We start from the raw sequence: 19,336 nt of genomic DNA, 5'->3' as shown, positions 1-19,336 counted from the left end.
CTATTCTAACGTACAGAAACACAGTTGGGTCTTATCATACAGCGTCCTGTATCAATCCATCACTTTGACAACTCAGCTTTGGGGGACACTTCTCTTATCATAAGCAGGGCTGTGTCTAATTGTCATTAATGGGCCGTTTCACTCATGACATAGGATAAAGTTATCAACACTTACTTGATTTCAATTTTCTCCACGCGTCTCGCCGAGGTCACAATAACAACTTTATTTTCAGCAGTGCATAAATTAATTACGCGCATTTAATAACCAAAATATCATTATATTCCCCCTTTAATATCGTAAACGCCGTACGCCAGGGAAGCTCCATAATAGCGGCGGGCCCCGTAACTGGCCATTATCCGCTTGTAATGATATTACAGAACCAATTACGCGCCATTAGAGTGGCTTTTCTGCGCTTTATGTGGTGTGATCCAATCCCGCCCTCCTCCTCCAAATTTCAGCTGTTACTCGCGTGCTCATTTCGCTCTCACCTCAGAGACGCGTGCGTCTGCGCTCTGTTGTCCCCCGTGCGCTTTAAAACTAATTGAAAGGGTCCCGCTGTAGATCATTTATCCGAAGCAGAGAAATAAATCGTAGGACCCCTCGCTGTGAACAAAATCAAAAATTTGGCCTTGTGATAGCTCCGCACGCACAGACCCTTGTAAAGTGGACCCACTAAACCACCAAACGAGCAATTATCCGGCCCGACTGTCAATCTAAAACCCAAAAGCAGTAATCTTCTTTTTTAATATAGGAAAGCACCAAACTAAAAAGTGCACCGGTTATGTGTATGCGTTTGTTTATGTTTTGGGAATAACTCAGGACTAATCACTTGGGATGCATATGGAGGAAACGTTGCAAAGTTATTGTTTCCTCATCGGGAGTAACCTACCATGGTTGTATATCCTCCCAACGCACGCACGCACACATAGTACACACACCACACAGTGGGGAGACAAGGCCACGATAATCCGATTAGGACCAATTAGGCGTGAGATTCTAAAGGCACTAGCAGGAGCTGAAAGCTTGAACATGATGTAGACAGTTACACAGTTATAGAGACATCTGGACACTCCCCAAGAGAGAGAGAGAGAAAGACAGAGAGCAAGAGGGAGAGAGAGAGAGAGAGAGAGAGAGAGAGAGAGAGAGAGAGAGAGAGAGAGAGAGAGAGAGAGAGAGAGAGAGAGAGAGAGAGAGAGAGAGAGAGAGAGAGAGAGAGAGAGAGAGAGAGAGAGAGAGATCGCAAATGCCGGTTGTGCCATATTGTAGCAGGTTGTCCTCCCTCCTCATCGCAGCATCATCTATTCGAGCAGACAACTCAAACTGAACACGCAGAAGAGCGGATACCCCTCGTTTTTTACGAGCTACATTTCACTGATATCGCCGAATTAACTAAATCTACACTGGATCTAGCGTTTCCTAAAATTGGTTCGTTACAAGAATTAGCTTTTCTTATTTAAATGTTGGTATAAGTTAAGTCTATATTACTTATTTATAGTTTTATTTTTAAAGTAAGCTATCATGCTGTTGAAGTAAACTTGTTTTGTATTAATTTTAGATTCGTGTCATCAAGACTACCAGCATGTTTTACTTCCACTGTCCCCCTCAACTGGATGGGGAGTGCTGTCGCACTAACACGTGTAAGTAGGCTATGACTTGACAATGTGTTGATGTTACGATTATTTTTGTAGCAAAATATAAAAAGCGTGTGCTGCCATGAAACGAAAAGTTATCTGAGCATAGTTGAAAATGATAAGTCGTATTGCGATGTTTTATAGCATATAGCCTAGTTTATAAAAAAAAAAGGTTTTAAAGTCCAATTTATTTGTCTGGAATTTGTAAACTAAAACCTGATGCAAACGAGGGATTTACCTTTTTTAGACATTGGCAAGATTTTCTACTTTATTTTGGACAAAAAACCTGAACGGTTTGTTTTACAACATAGTATCCGCATGGTTCATGAGGACCTAAAGCGGTTAAGCCCTCGGGCCAGTGTCGGCCGGGTGTTGTCCCGTCTGCGGGCACAGATGTTCGATGTCATGACGGTCACGGTTCTTCTCAGACCTGCAACATCGATGTGTCATGCTTTATTGAAATATAACGGATTACACCTGCTCTGAAAGGGTCCACAAATAATTTACTTATAGCCTACGTGTATTTAAAAAAAGGCATAAACTCCTTGGGTCAACTGATTCCATTTTAATTGTGTTATTAGCCTATTATTGTTTTCTGTTTGTGCTCTGGCCTAGGCTTACAATAAATACTGTTATCGTGCATTTTAAAGCAATGCGTTATCAATGTAGGCTGTAGGCTATACCATTTTAGCAACTCTTATGTAGGCCTATAGATTGTGTTAAGTTTTTTCAATTTAATTCTCAGTGAATTCCAGCGGGTTTGCCAATCACTCTGCCGGGGATTTCGACGACGGCTTTCTACGGAGAAAGCAACGCAGAAATAGAACAACATTTACTTTACAACAGGTGAAATTTAACTTGTCTTAATTATCTGTGTTACAAGCAAACAAAAGTCGAAAATATTTCCTACTGTGCATCAGTGTAAAACTATATGGAGAAAATGATTTGATCTGTAAATATGTTAGCAATGTCTCCAAGTGTAAATTAATTGCTTGTAGGCTACACCTTGTCATTAACTCGTATTTGGTTGGTTACCGATTTAGGCCATTTATAATCACTGGTTAACCCTTCGGCCGAGAATGAGCCAATTCTCTGAAAATTCACATCCTCCCATTTTATTGATAATAGTTAATATACAGGCAACTTTTACATTAGAAAGACATATGCCTACTTAAAAAAAATCGTTAATTCTAAGATTTGACAGGGGATAGGGCTATGCATTACTTACAGCTAGGACTAACAAAAAAGGTTCATATTTCAAATATAGGCCTAGTTTATGTGTCGACCCCTGACGTTAACCAATCCCATTGTAAAGAGCACTTTTAAACGTTGGCTAGCCTATATGACAAAGTATTTCGTTTTCGATAGGAATAGGTAGCCTAATAACATTCTTGTTTCAGTTGGAAGCTTTGGAGGCAGTCTTTGCCCAGACCCACTATCCGGACGTGTTCACGCGCGAGGAGCTAGCCATGAAGATCAACCTGACAGAGGCGCGTGTGCAGGTGAGAACCCGCGCGAGACTGCAGTTCTTCCACCTATCAATCCATCTGAGGCATCATAAAGCCTTCTGAGCACGTTTGACCAGGGTAAATTAAGCCACTCTGTCATTCTAGCGATGCACTTTAATAACATCAACATAATGGTGAATATTAGATTAGCTTGATTAATCGGTCATTCATAATTAACCAGCGATAATGTTCTTCACTAATTTGTCCACGTCTCAATGGTAGAAAAAATACATCATCCGCTCGGACCCATTTCCGCCGGTCAAAGAGGGTATAGAGGATGCTTTTAGAGAAGGCAGAGAATGTTTAAGTCACACACAATCTCTCTCTCTCTCTCTCTGTCTCTCTCTCTCTCTCTCTCTCTCTCTCTCTCTCTCTCTCTCTCTCTCTCTCTCTCTCTCTCTCTCTCACACACACACACACACACACACACCTTAAATTTAGCAATTTATATTCCTCTCCTGCCCTGCATACACCCGGTTATAAACTTTGGCCAGATGTAATTAAATTCTATGTGTCCTGTATGCAATTTCACATTCTACATTTGCTTTTGGGTTTTGTTGTGAGAGCAGATCTAATTGTGGGAAATATAATAGTTTGCCTTTTGTTCCCCTGGGTCATCTTACTATCGCTTGGCAGGGCGTGATAATGGAATCCAGCGCTGTAAATTAGGGATTGTAAACAAATTATTCCCATCTAATCCGATTACAACATTCCTATTATTAAATCTGAACATGAATCGGTCGCTGTATGCAGGGATATTAAACTTACATAATTATTAGAAAATAAATGTTCTTTTCTGTTGTGGAGTTGTTGCCCCCCCCCCCCCCACTTCTCCTTTTTTTGTGTCAATGGGCCTCCCTGCATTAAGAGCACGCAGCAAATTGAGATTAATGGAGCAATTATAGACCATTCAGAAAGGCGGGGCGTGACTTCTAGCTAGAAGGTGCAAGGGTGAGATAAGTCCCTTCTCTATATTGTTGTCCTGCCATTAAACTGTTGTCCTTTCTTTATGCCGAATGAATGCCAGCATTTTGTTTGGCTGTTGACATCATTGTACCTCGCGCACAATAGGACGGTTGCTCGCTGCGTGTACCCCCCACTCAACATCCAGCGCGCACCGCCCAGGCGCGCATGCAGACGTCCTGATTCCAACCTCCATTCACACGTCGTGATTAATGCGTGCGCGAGCGCAGTCTTAATCAAATCTGATGTTGTCAAACAATCACTAAATAGGGAAATAAACGACTTCATCACAGCTCTCTCTCTCTCAGGCAGCGCAACTGTCAGTGGGAAGTCATTAAAATATGATAATGAAAAATTGCTCAATTAAATGTTGTTATAGGCAACGACCTTCATTCAATTAAGATACTAGAACTTGGCCTTATGTGTTCAGCTGTGTGTTTGGTGAAGTTCGGGAGAAGTCACAGTGGAAAGTCATTGAAACAGATTTTTTCAGTCTGTTTCACGCACAGGGCCATCTTTCTTTTCTAACAATACTTTTATTTGGGCGAATATCAAGTTCCAATTATATCCTGGTCTACAGCATGATGTAAAGTTTTACAGGAAACTTTTGGTTTTCTTTCTCATCTTGGCCTCCTTTGCTCTTTCTCCTCCTATTCCTCCTCCTCCTCTTTGGTTACTTACTGGTCCTCCTCTTCTCTCCTCTCCAGGTGTGGTTCCAGAACCGCAGAGCTAAGTGGAGAAAGACAGAGCGAGGGAGTGGAGACCCTGATGGAGGAAAAGAGCAGATGAACGAGGGAGGCACTCCTCCGTCCCGCAGTCTGAATTCCCAGTCTCCAGTGGACCACAACAGAAAGCACAAGGAGCCAATGGAAATGCAGCAGAGGTGGGGTCAGGGGTCAGAGCTCAACATAAATAGTACCAAATTAGCTTTATTCTTTATACCTTTTTTATATGTACTTTTTACTTTTTATTAAGTTGTGTGGAAAGTTATCAAACAACAGATGCAAAACACACAAAAGCATATTTTCATAATTTTCTCTCTCTCTCTCTCTCTCTCTCTCTCTGTCTCTCTCTCTCTCTCTCTCTCTCTCTCTCTCTCTCTCTCTTTCTCTTCCCTCCCTTTCACTCTTTCAGTATGAACCGTCCGGTGGGTCCTGGTGGTCCGTTCTTTCCATCCTGTTTGCCAGGGACTCTCCTCAACTCTGCTACCTACGCACAAGCACTGTCTCAAGTCGCCACCCTTAAAGGTAAGAGGACTAGTATGATCATCATGATCATCATTGCTGCACTGTAGTTGAGATCCTATTATTGTTGCACTGTGCCTGGTAGTGGAGATTGTTTTGTTTGTCTGTTTTGTTTGCACTGTGCCTGGCAATGATAGAATGTTATTTGATTCAGACCACTGAAACTCTGTTCGAACAATACATTTCTGATGACATTTTCTGCTGTACTTTCTATATGAGCTATTTTTTGGACACTTTGTATATAAGCGTCTGATAAATGAATACATTGTAAAATGTTTATGAGGATGATAAGAAAAGTTATGTCAACCACGAGGAGCAAACTGTCAATGATACAAATGTATAATTTATTTTGAGTGATTAAGACAATGGTGATGAAGACGATACGAATGACGATATATTGATTTTCAAAAACTTCGCTCATTCAGTGATTTGGTTGTGTCTTTCAGGTGGAGGCCTGTGCTCCTGCTGCGTTCCTGACCCCATGGGTCTCTCCTTCTTACCTCCGTACGGTTGTCAGGGCAACCGCACTGCTAGCGTGGCCGCCCTACGTATGAAGGCCCGGGAGCACTCTGAGGCTGTTCTGCAGTCTGCCAATCTGCTGGGGGCCGCACCCGGACCTGGGGCTGGAGCCCTGACCGGGGTCGGGGTGGTGGGGGCTGGGGTCGGCAGGCCCACGGTGGGCTCTGGCATGGGGGTTACTTCTGGAGGCTCAGGGAGAGGAGGCGGAGGAGGGGGAAGCTCCAGTCCAAGCCCTGCTACCAAGGCCCCGACGCTGGGCAGCAGCCCGGAGAAACACCCTCACTGTCCCAAGGAGCCCCTGGAGAAGAAGTGAACGGGTAGACAGACAGACACATGTACAGACACGTGTATTGGACAGGAACGGAAATACTGAGATTGTAATGACTGCTCTCTCCCACCTGCTTTCTTGAAGCACAGATGGATTCCCAACACTTCTACTGGACTCCGACAGTACTCACAAAAATATTTATACTTTTTGACAATACTCCCACAACGCAGCAATATCACTCCCACAATACTCCTACTGTACTCATACCGCACTCTGATAGTGCTCCCACAATACTGCTAATGTACTCCGACAGTACTCCCAAAAATACTTATTCTGTACTCCGCAATACTCCCTCAATACCGCTACTCCCACAATGCTCCTGCTGTGCTCATACTATACTCCCACAATACTGCTTCAATACTCCTACTGTGCTTTTACAGTACTTCCACAGTACTCCCACAATACTTTGACAGTACTGTTGTGTGCTCCTGTGGAAGCGGAGAGGAGAGGCATCTAACCAGACATCCCAGTGTTTGGATCAAACTTTCTAAGATATTTCTTTCATTTTTATTAATTTGATTGTAATTTATGGTTGCTATGAGAAATATTGAATGTTGTGGGGTTATGGACCCCTCTATTAGCTGACGTATTGTATTGTCCCAGCACTGTATTGTTGCTATTGGACTCTAACTCATGGACTTTGTCATGGATAAAGACTTGTGTCATATATGTGAAGCAAAGACTTTCAACCTGACTGATGATGTGAATTTGAAATATTTTCCTGCTGTTTCCTTGTGAACTGACGCTCAGAGATTTGATGTTGTGTTATAGAACTTTACAGGTCACATTCATCTGTTTATTAAGGCATGCTTAACTGTAAAATATAACACTGGAAGTGTAACATTTCAAGTTTTTCTTTTAAAAGATTGAGACTCAATATTAAGACCATCTCAATAATTCTTTACAATGTCATTTGATTTACTCTTTTATTTGACAATGACGATGCACTTTGTTATAAGTCAAGTTAACCCTCCAGTTCTGAACATCAGTATACAAGTGTGTACTGTGTTACTGATACATGAGCCAGTGTGTGTGTGTGTGTTAGTCATAGTGAATTGAGGCTGAGGCTGAGGCTGTGACAGAGCAGCGGTGCCGCACTCCATCAGCATCAGTCTGTTAGCGCGTCTGAAGTGTGAACGGACACTGAACATTCAAGTCCTGTTGTGACACGTTCTTTAAAACAATTAAAGATGTAGTCACTCATGTACCTCTGCTGTTGCCTGGATCTCCAGCCATCTGCTGCTCTACATTATTAATCAGCTTCCCTCAGAGCCTGCCGGGAGAAGAGAGGAGAGGAGAGCAATCGTTGAGCTTATCATTTATTTACTTTTTAGGAACGCTCCTGTCTCAATCTCTCAATCTCTCAATCTCTCTCTCTCTCTTTATTTATTATCTCTCTTATTCCCTTTTGTCCTTGCTCTCTCTCCTTCTTACACTCTATGTGTCTCACTCTCCCCATTCGAAAGCATTGCCAGGTCACTGTTTAAAAATGTTCAAATTTACAAAATAATACATGTTCATTCACACCTGGAGGCAGCTTCACTGTTCATTAGAGGTTAAATATTTATTAATTTATTAATTCATTTGTCTCAGAATATCTCCTTCTCTGTAGTCTTGCCTAGCTAAGCCTTTAACTTCAGGCCCATCTGTAGAATACTTAACAGCAGAGCACACAGCCCCAGAGTTAGTCTGATTCAATTTGCTCCCCTGAGGATTTTCAGGGAATTACTTTTGATAGTCAATAACACAATTAAGTAAACTACACACACATTAGCATGAATAATTGATCAGAAATTATGTATTACCACGAAGTACTGCCTCAATTATAGATGAGGCGACACCCTGGTGACACAGAGGAGAGAGAGAAAGTCAGAAGTCCTGCCTTATGATGCCGAGAACCCCCATCCTCCAACCCTTTTTCATGTCTTTCTCTCATTCTCTTGCTCTCTCCTTTTACCCTCCCCCCCTCTTTCTCTCTCTCTCCCCCTCTCTATGCGTTAATAAAGATGCTTTGTTCATGTTGTAAATACTCTATTAATTAAAATACATTTAATTGCGTCAGAAACTTCTTGATTCCTTTTTGATGATCTATTTTAAAAATGGTTCTGCTCATCTACTTATAATGCCCTTTAGCCGTCCTGTGGGATCTTGACTTTAAAAACTCAAGTTGTCTTTTGATTGTTTGCATTGAGTTTCATAAAGTGTTTCTGCTCATTTAAACTGAATTTGTAATTTACAGCAAGTATATGAAGAGCTCATAAGAAAAGTAGCTAAACACCAAGTGACATGGCAGATAGTGATAACACTGTGTATACTTATACCAAATATACTCCATGTCCCAAAAACGGAACAATGCACCAATATGGCTGACATTGACATTCACTCAAATCACACAAAGGCGGTTGACAGCACATTCAATTCCTCCAAATGGAATACAGTAGTTTAGGAATTTAATCATTAGTAAAAACAAAAGATGCAGTGGTTGTAATGACTCCGATCATCATTATGCATTTTGCTTGACGGCGCCCCATCATTTACAGCTTTAATATTTCATAAACAAGTCAAGTTGTTGGAGACATTCAGCGTGGGCATGTGGCATCATTGATAATTCTTTGTCACCTAAAAAAAGTCCTGAGGCAGTTTGGAGCTGCATTGTTGTATTAAATTAGCTGGAGAGGCGCCAGAGACACAGACAAACAGTGTCGGTGAATATGGAGAAGCAGTGCTCAACTCAGTTCTCCCAGGAAAAGTTAATGGACTTCTTTTGTTGCAGTAATGAAGTTGTATAGAAGCCTGTGGAAGGACATGACCGGAACCAGAACCTGGAAGTACTGTAGGAAGACCTGATACACACACACACATTCACACACACACACGGGCGCACGCACACATACACACACAAACACGCACACATATAAGATAGACACATAGGCATGTAGGCAGTTTGTTTGTAGGTATGACACTTAGGCCTGGAACCAGAAAGAAGTCTGAACATCCATAGGCATCATCACTGCTCATTTTAATTCCTGCATCTGAAACGATCAATAATCCAATCAATTTGAATCAGTTAGGTTCTGTGATGGTTCTGGTAAGAGACCAGCATATTGTCATGCAGCAATCTGCTGTCTGGCCCTAAACCCACAGACTGGCTCTGCCTTACTCAGCATGAACAGAGACCATCTACACACATTCTGATCAATGCTAGGAGTTCTGAATGGATGGACTGCCTCACTTACAACTGCACAAACACACACACATACACGCGCTGACTCCGTGTTGATCCTGTCCACTAGAGGGTCCTAGTGAGCAGAGTGGAAGAATAAATCACTGCCAGGCTTAGAAAACGTATTGCCTCTTGTTTCAGTCAACATAATGCATTTTCCTCATCTCTCCATTTAGAAAAATAAACTTAAATCATTTAAACAATTTGTATGAAATAAAATTTTCATACAATTTTAACACTGTTTAAAGGCGGAATATGTATTTTACACAATTGAGAGGTCTGTGGTATGGTAGGGTGGTAAGTTGGGGGAGACAGGAGGCAGGTGAAAGGGGAGGTCAGGGTGGGGGGCAGTTGGAGGGTTGTATGTGTATGTGATGCGCATTTGACTGTGTGTGTGTGTGTGCATATTTGTAGCTGTGTTTGAGCCTGTATGTGTAAATGCGTGTGTGTATATGTATGTGTGTGAGTATACGTGTATGTGTATTAGTGTCTGTCATGTGTATGTGTGTAAAAATGTGTGTGTATCTCAGAGTTTCCTAGGCCCAGTAACTGGGCAGTACAGAAATGACAGGCCGGGTGGGGGGGCCTCATGTTTCACTGGTTGACAGAACTCAGTCCATGTGTGAGTGTTCATTACTGAGCATAATATGTGTGTGTGTTACAGAGAGAGAGAGAGCCAATTAGAGCCCAGCCCATGTGTGTATGTCCATCATTTGAACAAGCCAGCCCTGCACCCGCCAAGACTCCTGGGAAACGATCCACTGTAGCCATCTCCTATTATAGCAGTGAGCTGGGGGGGAGGGGGGTGGGGGTGGGGTGGGGGATGGGGGAGACAGGGGTGGAAAAGGGGGGCAGAGGGCAAGGGAGGCAATGAGGAGGGGAAAAAAGACGGTGACGAAAGGTAGGAGCTTAACATGGGTGAAAGGGGGAGGGCTCAGAAAACTCCCTCTCACCTTCTTCAGAGGCTACAGTCAGATTGCATACTGAATGACTTGCAGAACAATTTTGACTGAGCTACAGAACCTTCCCATAGTTCTGACTGACCTGCAAAACCTTCTCACAGTTCTGACTGGACTGCAGAACTTCCCCACAGGTCTGAAAGGGGTTCAGAATCTCCCTTCAGCTCAGACTGGGTTGAGCTCAGAGGCCTCTAACACAATTCCTTCTACATTTGCTATACACCACTTGCACACCACCTCTACACCACCTCTACACCTCTTCTGAACCATGTCAACACCTCCCTCTACATCTCCCTGTACACCCTGGATGGTTCAGAGTTCAGAGGTCATAGAGCAATGCTTTGGTAGAGCAAAACTGTTCATCCAGCAACACAAAATTCCTTGATAATCCAGAATTATCTAAAATGATGCAAACTCAAAATCTTGTTTATCTAATCTGTTGGGAACGAGAAACGATTTGTTGACACTTGGTAGAAGTGCTTGTCTCTTTGCACACATGTGAAGAGGAAGGTCCTGTACTGTGTCAGGCAGTAGGCTATTTATGTCTCCCTGAGGGGCACATGCGCCCCAAACCCCCCACCCCCAAGCCCTACACAAACACACACACACACACACACACACACACACCACAACAATAGGTCTATAGGAAATAGCTTCCCCCACCAAATCTCATGCAGGGGTCTCAACAAGTGGTTTCAAAGTGCTGATAGTTACTGTCGGTCACTAGTTGTTAGCAGATAGCCGTTCCAGATTTAAAAATAGTGGAGGGGTCTGTTTGTTTCATCTGTCTGACACACGACACCGCTCTGACGGCTGCCTCTCACTGCCTTGCGCGTCTCTCAGCCCCCAATCCCCAGCACGGTCGCTGGTCACTCTCTCTTGGACGACACCTTCGTTTTGTCTGGTCTCTGACCTGGGGTTGTGCAGGGAGCTGAGGCTGTCTGACCGTGAGCTCAGAGGCCTGGAGGTGGACCTACTATATGGATGTGTCTGATGCTGATCCCTGATAAGAGAGAAACAAAGAGAGAGAGAGAGACAGACAGACACCGGAAGAGAAAAACAGAGACACACAGAGAGCAAGACAGACAGAGCTGCTTGTGTGAGGCCTGTGAGGGAGGAATTCTGTCAGAGGGACAAAGAACTCTGTCTTCAGTGATTAGAGGCTGCAAAGCCAAGGCCCCTCTGTACTGGAAGAGATCTTGGAGGATTTACTGAACAACACAAATATGGATTCCAGGAATGGAAGGTACTGATATGTTCTCTCCTCTAAAGATCTTATGTTGTGTGTCATGTGCTCTATTGCAATGTGTAGAGTGTTTAGCAAGCCCATGTGGACAGGGTACCCTCAAAAGTGCATTGTGTTAAATAAATAATGAAAAACTAGCTGCGCAACATACTTCTGTGTGAACATGGACACACTGGCACATTTATCACAGACAAGCAACATAGTTGGACTTGCCTGTTTCACATTCCAGATAGCTGACTGTCACTGGCATTCATAAACATAACTTAGCAGCATCACTTTTTTGAATTTTTTATCCTGTGATGGTGCCATCCCTGTTGAACTGCAGCATGGCTTCTACATAACACATAGCTCATCACTGAGGCCTCCCTGGTGTCAAGTTGTAGCTTTCAGAGGCCCCTCATTGGGTAAAAATAAACCTGCCACATGCAATGATGAACAGAAATCTCCCTGACCAAATGAGAGGGAAGATTTTGTGTGCGTAAAAAAGTGAGAGAAAGAAGATGGAGAGAGAGGAGGGGGAAGAGAGAACAGAGAGATAGGGAGAGGAGAGATAGGGAGAGACAGAAAGAGAACATGTCAGGTAGAGAGCAAATGAGAGTGTGGAGAGACAGAATGAGAGAAAGAGATATCAGATTATTGGCACAAGAAGAAAAAGATGTTGCTAAAACGATAGGGCTAAAAGGCATTGCTGTAATTTCTGTCGTCACGTGTAGCTATAATGATGGATTGGAGATTGGAGAGCTGACATCAAGCGACATGTCTATATTTACAAGGAGACAGATATACATCCACGGTAATCACACTCATTCCCTAGTACCAACACAAGTGTTGTCAATGTCTACATACTGTACTCTTACATACTGTAATTGATCAAATACATGCTGTAAAAATGACTCACATACAGTGTTATACCACACACATAAACCTTCATCCTTTCTTTTGTTTGATGCTAAATGTTCATGTGAGTGTCTTTATTGTGTTGTCAACTTGTCATTATAGTAAGAAGATTGTATTTAGCAGACACTTTTATTCAACTGTACAGGGGATTCAAATCTACAATTTCTTAATCTGTCAAAAACTCTACCACTGTGCAATACCAATCCCATGAAATAAATACCATTAGTGTACCGTAGACATAAAGACCAAACTGAAACAAACTCCCTGGGATTAAGGCAGAAATCTACCCAGGCCACCCTGAGGGCCTCATTTACTAACATTGCTACCGCAGCTTAATCTGCGCCTTTGCCCAACTGCAAATAGCGCACGGTGTATTTCCGCATTTTGCGTGGTATTTATCAAACCAGATCCTCGTCGGGCAATCAGCGCCTTACTCCGTGTTAATTAGCGCGCCGTTAAAAGACGGGAGAAATCGCCTGCATGTTACTGCCACCAGGGGTGATTCGGGGAAAAGAAAAGGAAGGTTCAGCGAACAGATAAAAATATTGGTTCACGAAGTTACAGCTAACATTAACATGTTACAAGAAAGAAATACACCTCTCCTCCCATCTCTTTGCGGCACACATCCACTTTCCCTTAAACCCTTCCAGCAGCGGTTATCTGCGTTTTTATTCAAAAAAAAAAAAAAACGCCTTTATAAATACGGTTTTATGTCTTTACCCGCTATGTTACGCCTGAAATGCCCGCAATCCTGTTAGTAAATGAGGCCCTGAGCCAGTGTCTGTATAAGACATCTGCAACCATGGTTTTAACCCAAGTGTCTGTCAGTCTTTCTCATTATGCACACTGGCATATAGACCTCTCCTCCAGGGTTATCAAGCAATTCCTTGATTGTTGTCCAATAAACTCATTTTTCCTGGCATCAGTCCCACATTGTTGCGGCTCTTCAGTGGATGTGACTCTGCCTGTACTGACCACACAAACAGTTATCACACCAGTGTTGATGATACGTAAGAGTCAATAGAGGAAAGATAGAGCATGAAGGATGGAGTATGTGTGTGTGTTTTGGGTATGTAGGTACTGTTCCCCATGTCATGAGGTATTAATGGGCCACCAGATATTCCGGGCTGGGTAAAGACTGCCTGGCAGCTGTAGTAAAATTAACCACACACACACATACACACCCACACATGTACACACATGCATATTCCATCTTTCATGCTCTATCCTTCTTCTCCAGTTGACTTCTGTTGACATACTGTGTACATACTGACATACACACACAGTTTTACCTAACTCCTTTCCACTGGGTTCACCCAGGCTGTCCTCTCAGTGTTCTAACAAGAGTTTGCTTTGCCATGGTTTACCCTCACCTAAAAGTAGTAGCATATCAGCACACAGCATATTCTGTCCAACATTAATTATAAACACTGCTAAAGCGAGGACATGATGTCAAATGTAAGCTGTAGCTCAGTGCTTACTAATGATGACCACCTGCTGATGGTCTATGGGATACTGTGGGACTCCATTTTAGGCACACACTTGACAGTAAGGAGTATTGGTCACTACAGAACTGGTGGTGACGGGGAGGGGTTTGGGTAGGGGGCCAGATCATCAAGGTTGGTAAGGGAAACGTCGTCCTACTTTCCTAAAATAACTCACGTGAGCCTCAGGGTCTGTCTCTCTCTCTCTCTCTCTCTCTCTCTCTCTCTCTCTCTCTCTCTCTCTCTCTCTCTCTCTCTCTCTCTTTCTGCTGTGCCTAGCAACTGGGTGGCTCAGGTCACCACATGGCTGTGAAGGTCAGAGCGATTGACTGGGAGGATTTACAGTGCTGTTTTCAGCTCCGCATACAGAACATCACTGCTTCATTCAGGGAAAAGTAGTCTCTTTAAAAGGCTGACCTATCAATCAAATCATTAACAACTACCAGTACTGTCACTGCTGTACTCTTGGAGCATTTTAGATTTGTGAATGTTTGCTGTATATTGCGTTTCCCACAGAGTAGACAAAAAAGCAATTTTACTTCTATAATGTGCTACTGTTTCCAAAAAGGAATGAATACATATGCCCTACAGAATATTCAATAACTAGTCTTAGAAAATAGGCTGCATTTCTTCTGCAGATGATTCTAATCCAGCACCCCTGTCTTTCTCTCTTTGTTTTAACAGACGGCATTCACACAGACAACTGCTCAGATGCACATTGTCTTAGCGGAATACCCTACAACCCCCCACCCAGCCTACCTGGGCCCTTTTGGGCCCCAAACACAGGACACTCGGACACTCCTGACCGTGTGTGTGTGTGTAAAAGAGAGAAAAATAATTCAAGACATGATTTTTGGCACGTGTGAGTGAGCAAGCCTTCATCATGACTACGGTGGAAAAGCGTCACTCCGGTCGCCGTGGCAGTAGCCACCGGAAACACAGCGATGGTGGCTACAGTGACACATCCAGCGGAAGCTCCTTCCTGGACGAGACGGACCGCGAGGTCAGCAGTCTGACCGACCGCGCCTTCAGGAGCCTCTGCATCGGTGAGGAGGCAGTTTACAATGACTTAGACCTCTGCTCCTCCTCACCCTCCTCTCAGAGGGAGAGAATGCAGGCATTCAGCCAGGAAAGGCCAGGCCAGGAGTGGGGCAGGGAGGAGGAGAGGCAGGACAGGGAGGAGAGGGACAGAGAGATGCTGAAGAGAGCTGCCCAGGAGAGCTTCAGTCTCAGCCTTGAGCAGTATGGCCAGGAGGGGTCCTGGGTCCAGGGAGGGGGGGCTGAGACACTGCAGAAGGACCTGCAGCAGTGGGGGGGCTATGGGGAAGGGGGGTTGTCTTCCACATTCCAGCGCACCTCCACAAACGTATCTCAGCAGGAGAATATTCTGACAGAGGAACGCCTGTCCTTACTTAGCAATGGAGCCATAGACCTTTGCGCACAACAGCGTCGAAGTCGCTCCAGGGTCTCATCTCTCATCAAAGCCTTTAGCTCAGAAGGTTACAGAGACAAAGATGCTGGTGGGTTACCAGAGGGAAAACTCAGGGACTGGAACAACAGTGAGCCCAGCTGGGACAAATCAGCTCTGATAAGTATCCAACGAGAGCTGTCAGAGTTCTCAACAGCATACCACAACAACTTTAACACAGGCCCATTCCCTTCCTCTTCCTTGTCTGGTCCCTTTCCCACCCCTGGCCCTTTTGGCCCTTTCTCTGGAGGTCCAATCCCCAACCCTACTACCCTCCCATTTCCCCCCAGGGAGACCAGCCTCTACTCCTCAGAGGTGGCTGGTGCTGTGGCCCATATGGACACTTCAGGCTCCTCCTGCATGAGGGCTGCCCACAGCAAACACAGCAGCATGTTCTCCCAGCTCAACTCCACATCTAACTTCTTCATGCACAGTGAGCTCAGCCCCTTCAGGGTGTGGAGGAACCAGGCCCGTTTCCCCTTCCAGCATGGGGACCAGGTCTCTGGGTTTATGTCACCCATGGAGTTCCCCAGATGGTACGAGACGCCCATGTATAAGGAGCTAACTATGGGCCACCAAATGCAGAGCCATGCCATGTTCTATGAGCAGAGGGGGGTTCGCCCCCAGAGGAAACACCTGGAAGCTGTAGCCCCCCCGCCTCCCCACCGCTCAACCTCAACTTCCACGGTGCTCCACAAGTCCCTTGCCCTGGAGAAGCTCTCAGACTCTGAGCTGACTCAATACCCACCGTGGAAACGCAGCCGGAGTGTAGGATCCAAACACCTCTCCTCACATCGCCCCTCCACAGTCTCGCCCACTAACGACTGGTCCCGGCGTAGCAGCCATGAGGGCGTCCACTCCGTCACCGAGCTCCGTCAGAAGGTCACCATGGTGACCGCAGAGCAGAGCATCGCCATGGGAACTAGCAGCAGCAGCAGCACCACACCTTTCAACATCAGCCAGCTGCTGACGCCCATCATCCACACACGTCAGGATACCGAGACCTCCGAAGTCTTCCCTCCCACCCTGTCACCCCCCCTTACAGTCGAGTATCCCCCAGCCCGGGGCGAAAGTCGGGGCGCCACTCCAGACACCAGGATGGCTAACTACAAGTCCAGGGCCTCCAGCCTCCTCTTCAACCTAAAGGACAACAGAAAGAGAGTGAAGAGCACTTACAGCCCCACCAAGTTCAAAGGCCTGGAGGTGACTGACAGGAGCAAGCAGCCGTCCACCTTGGACAGTTTCGAGCCAAGAGACACAATCATAGACATACCCTCTACCCCAGACCTACAAATCCCTCAGGTGATTGTACAGGAAGAGCCTGCCATGATAGATTATTCAGCACGCTCGCAACACCCACAGTCATACCAACACCACAGTAATCCAGGACAGATGCCTACCATCTCGCCAACACACCCACATTATCACCCACATCACAGCCCTGCACTGCTTCCTCCAATGGCATTTGCTGGGCAGCCCTCATCCCCTAATGCAGCTTATACTGGCCAACAACGTACCTCCAGACCAGAGGACTATCTGACTGTTGGGTCAGCTATAAATCCAGGGTACCATGAGTACAATACCATTACACAGGAGGGCTACGCAGGAAAAGAGCACCTGTCTAACGGACAGGCTTGTCTGGGAGGTCTAACACCATTAAACACTGCCAGGCCAGGGCCTGAGAAAACTAGGACAGATAGCCTGGTCATGTCCAAGCAAACCAGTCCCAATAAACTAGGTGTGCACGACACACAGCCTATGATGAGATCTCCTCTTCTCAACCTAAACCTTAACACTACTCTAGACCCACCCTCGCCCTTCAGGGACACTCAGAAAACAAATTCTATGACCCCCAACCAAGCAAGAGAGAAGCAAGTTTCTGCGCAGAGGTTGGAGCCCAGTCCCTATACAGTGGCAGGCCAGAGGTCCACCGGAACAGACGGATATGAGCAAGAGAGAGAGAACATATTCAGTTACAGCGATGCCTCCTCACAGGACAGTTGCAGACATCAGGTTTTTGTTAACAACACTAACAACCATGACGCAGATCAATTAGGATTGAATGACAGAGTTAAGCCAGTGGTGCCCCCTTGGAAAGGAGATATAGCTACTCTTATAGAGAGAGATAGTTTCTCACAGTCGACTCAAAGAACTGCTGGTGCACAGAAACAAAACCTTATCTCTGCAAGACAGCAATATGAAGCAAAGAGTGAGTGGGATTTGAAGAAAGAACAGGGGAGGAATGAACAGATGGATCCTTTGGATACAGGAATATCATATCCAAAAGGAGAATTCTCAAAAGTGAACAATAAATCCCCAAAGAAAGACATGTTTCCTGTTTCAGATCAAACACTGGCCAATCACTATGCTCCAATCACTGATGCCCCACTCAGAGACAATGCTGTTTATGGGAAACAAATACCTGGGAGGATAACTGATATGTATGGAAGTCAGGAGCAACAACAGTTCCATAAGGGCTCTCTGGTGAAAGATAGTTATCAGATGCCGAAGGATAAGCTCAGTCGAGATTACAGTCAGAAGATGGCCTATTCTGAGGCCAATGCTAAGCAGGAATTTCTTCAGAAAAAAGCACAGTCGTGGATGGAGGACAACATTGGGCCCAAATATCAAGGGTATGAGATTAAACAGTTTGGTGACCTGAACCCTCAAAATAATTCATCATTCGTCCATCCAGATCAAGCCAAGGAAGACCTGGATAGGGCAGAACAGGCTAAAGCAGAACAGGCTAAAGCAGAGCTAGCTAAAGCAGGGCTAGCTAAAACAGAGCTAGCTAAAGCAGAACAAGCTAAAGCAGAACAAGCTAATGCAGAACAAGATAAAGTAGAGCTAGCTAAAAAAGAACAAGCTAAAGCAGAGCTAGCTAAAGCAGAACAAGCTAAAGCAGAACTGGCTAAAGCAGAGCTAGCTAAAGCAGAGCTAGCTAAAGCAGAAAGAACAAAATCAGAACAGTTGAAGGCAGAGCAATCTAAAGAGGACCTGGCACAAATAGAGCAAGCCGAAGCAACAATGGAGGAAACAGAAAAGGCTCAAATGCAAGTCTCGAGTATAGCTGTGGACAAATCTGATCAAAGTGATGTGATCAAAGATCTGTCAGTCAGAAAGAGTTTGCAGAAAGGGAGTGCTACAGTCGGCAAATATGATTGTCTACCTGTGGACAGAGCTGATGAATATGCAAAAGTAAGAGAGAAGTATGGTTTCAGTAACACTCTCACAGCCAACAGAAACATCCAGTCTGATGCCACCTCAACCGATGAGGGTAAAAAGCCAGCAACGGAAGAGGATAAGGCAGCATCACGAAAGGACAAGGATGAAATAAACTCTGTCATTGTGAATGAAACTGCTGAGGTGGAGGAACAAGGGAAGACAGGTCAGAGTTCAAAATACGGGGAAGTCAGAGAGAACCAGTATATTTACAGTGAGTCCTCAAAAGAATTCAAACTGTTCAGTGCAAATGAATCAGCAACAGTGGAGAGTAAAACAGCAGAATCTATTAAATCAATCACAAATGACCCCAATGCATCCAAACCTAAAGCAGATCAACAAGATTGTAGTGAGACTCCAGCACATAAAGACTACTACACTCCCAAGTCTCAGCTCCTTGAGAGGAAACCCAACAAGCAGACTGAGCAGAGTGGAACACTGATTAAAGCTCCAACTCCTTCTATGTCATTTAGAGCCTTGTCTTACAAAGAAAGAGGCCAGACCAAACAGGAGATCCTGACCTCTAAACTTAAGGCCCATGCAGAAAAGGAGATATCAGCAATCAAAGAAAAAGGTTATGCTATACGAGATGGGTTTTTAACCAGAAACCCTACCAAACACCTGTCTTTAAGTGCCAACATACG

The 19,336-nt window shown here is 44.7% G+C and overlaps 1 protein-coding gene across 1 annotated transcript; it reads left to right on the top strand.

The window, feature by feature from the left end:
• The first annotated feature begins 1,579 nt into the window (after nucleotides 1-1,579).
• On the top strand, nucleotides 1,580-6,178 carry drgx (dorsal root ganglia homeobox). The gene is made up of 6 exons (XM_047029445.1): nucleotides 1,580-1,637; nucleotides 2,377-2,477; nucleotides 3,032-3,133; nucleotides 4,810-4,985; nucleotides 5,237-5,349; nucleotides 5,793-6,178. The coding sequence occupies exons 1-6, from the start codon at nucleotides 1,580-1,582 to the stop codon at nucleotides 6,176-6,178; spliced, it is 936 nt and encodes a 311-aa protein (XP_046885401.1).
• The last annotated feature ends 13,158 nt before the right edge of the window (nucleotides 6,179-19,336 follow it).

This window comes from Hypomesus transpacificus, chromosome 11, assembly GCF_021917145.1.
Source record: "Hypomesus transpacificus isolate Combined female chromosome 11, fHypTra1, whole genome shotgun sequence".
Classification (NCBI taxonomy): domain Eukaryota; kingdom Metazoa; phylum Chordata; class Actinopteri; order Osmeriformes; family Osmeridae; genus Hypomesus; species Hypomesus transpacificus.
This window is presented reverse-complemented; position numbering and strand designations above follow the sequence as displayed.

What these genes read in the sequence shown, in the direction of transcription:
- drgx (XM_047029445.1), top strand. Translation starts at nt 1,580, where the DNA reads ATGTTTTACTTCCACTGTCCCCCTCAACTGGATGGGGAGTGCTGTCGC. An exon ending in GTGCTGTCGCACTAACACGT is followed by an intron (nt 1,638 to 2,376) that starts GTAAGTAGGCTA and finishes TTTAATTCTCAG; the next exon opens with TGAATTCCAGCGGGTTTGCC. An exon ending in CAACATTTACTTTACAACAG is followed by an intron (nt 2,478 to 3,031) that starts GTGAAATTTAAC and finishes TTCTTGTTTCAG; the next exon opens with TTGGAAGCTTTGGAGGCAGT.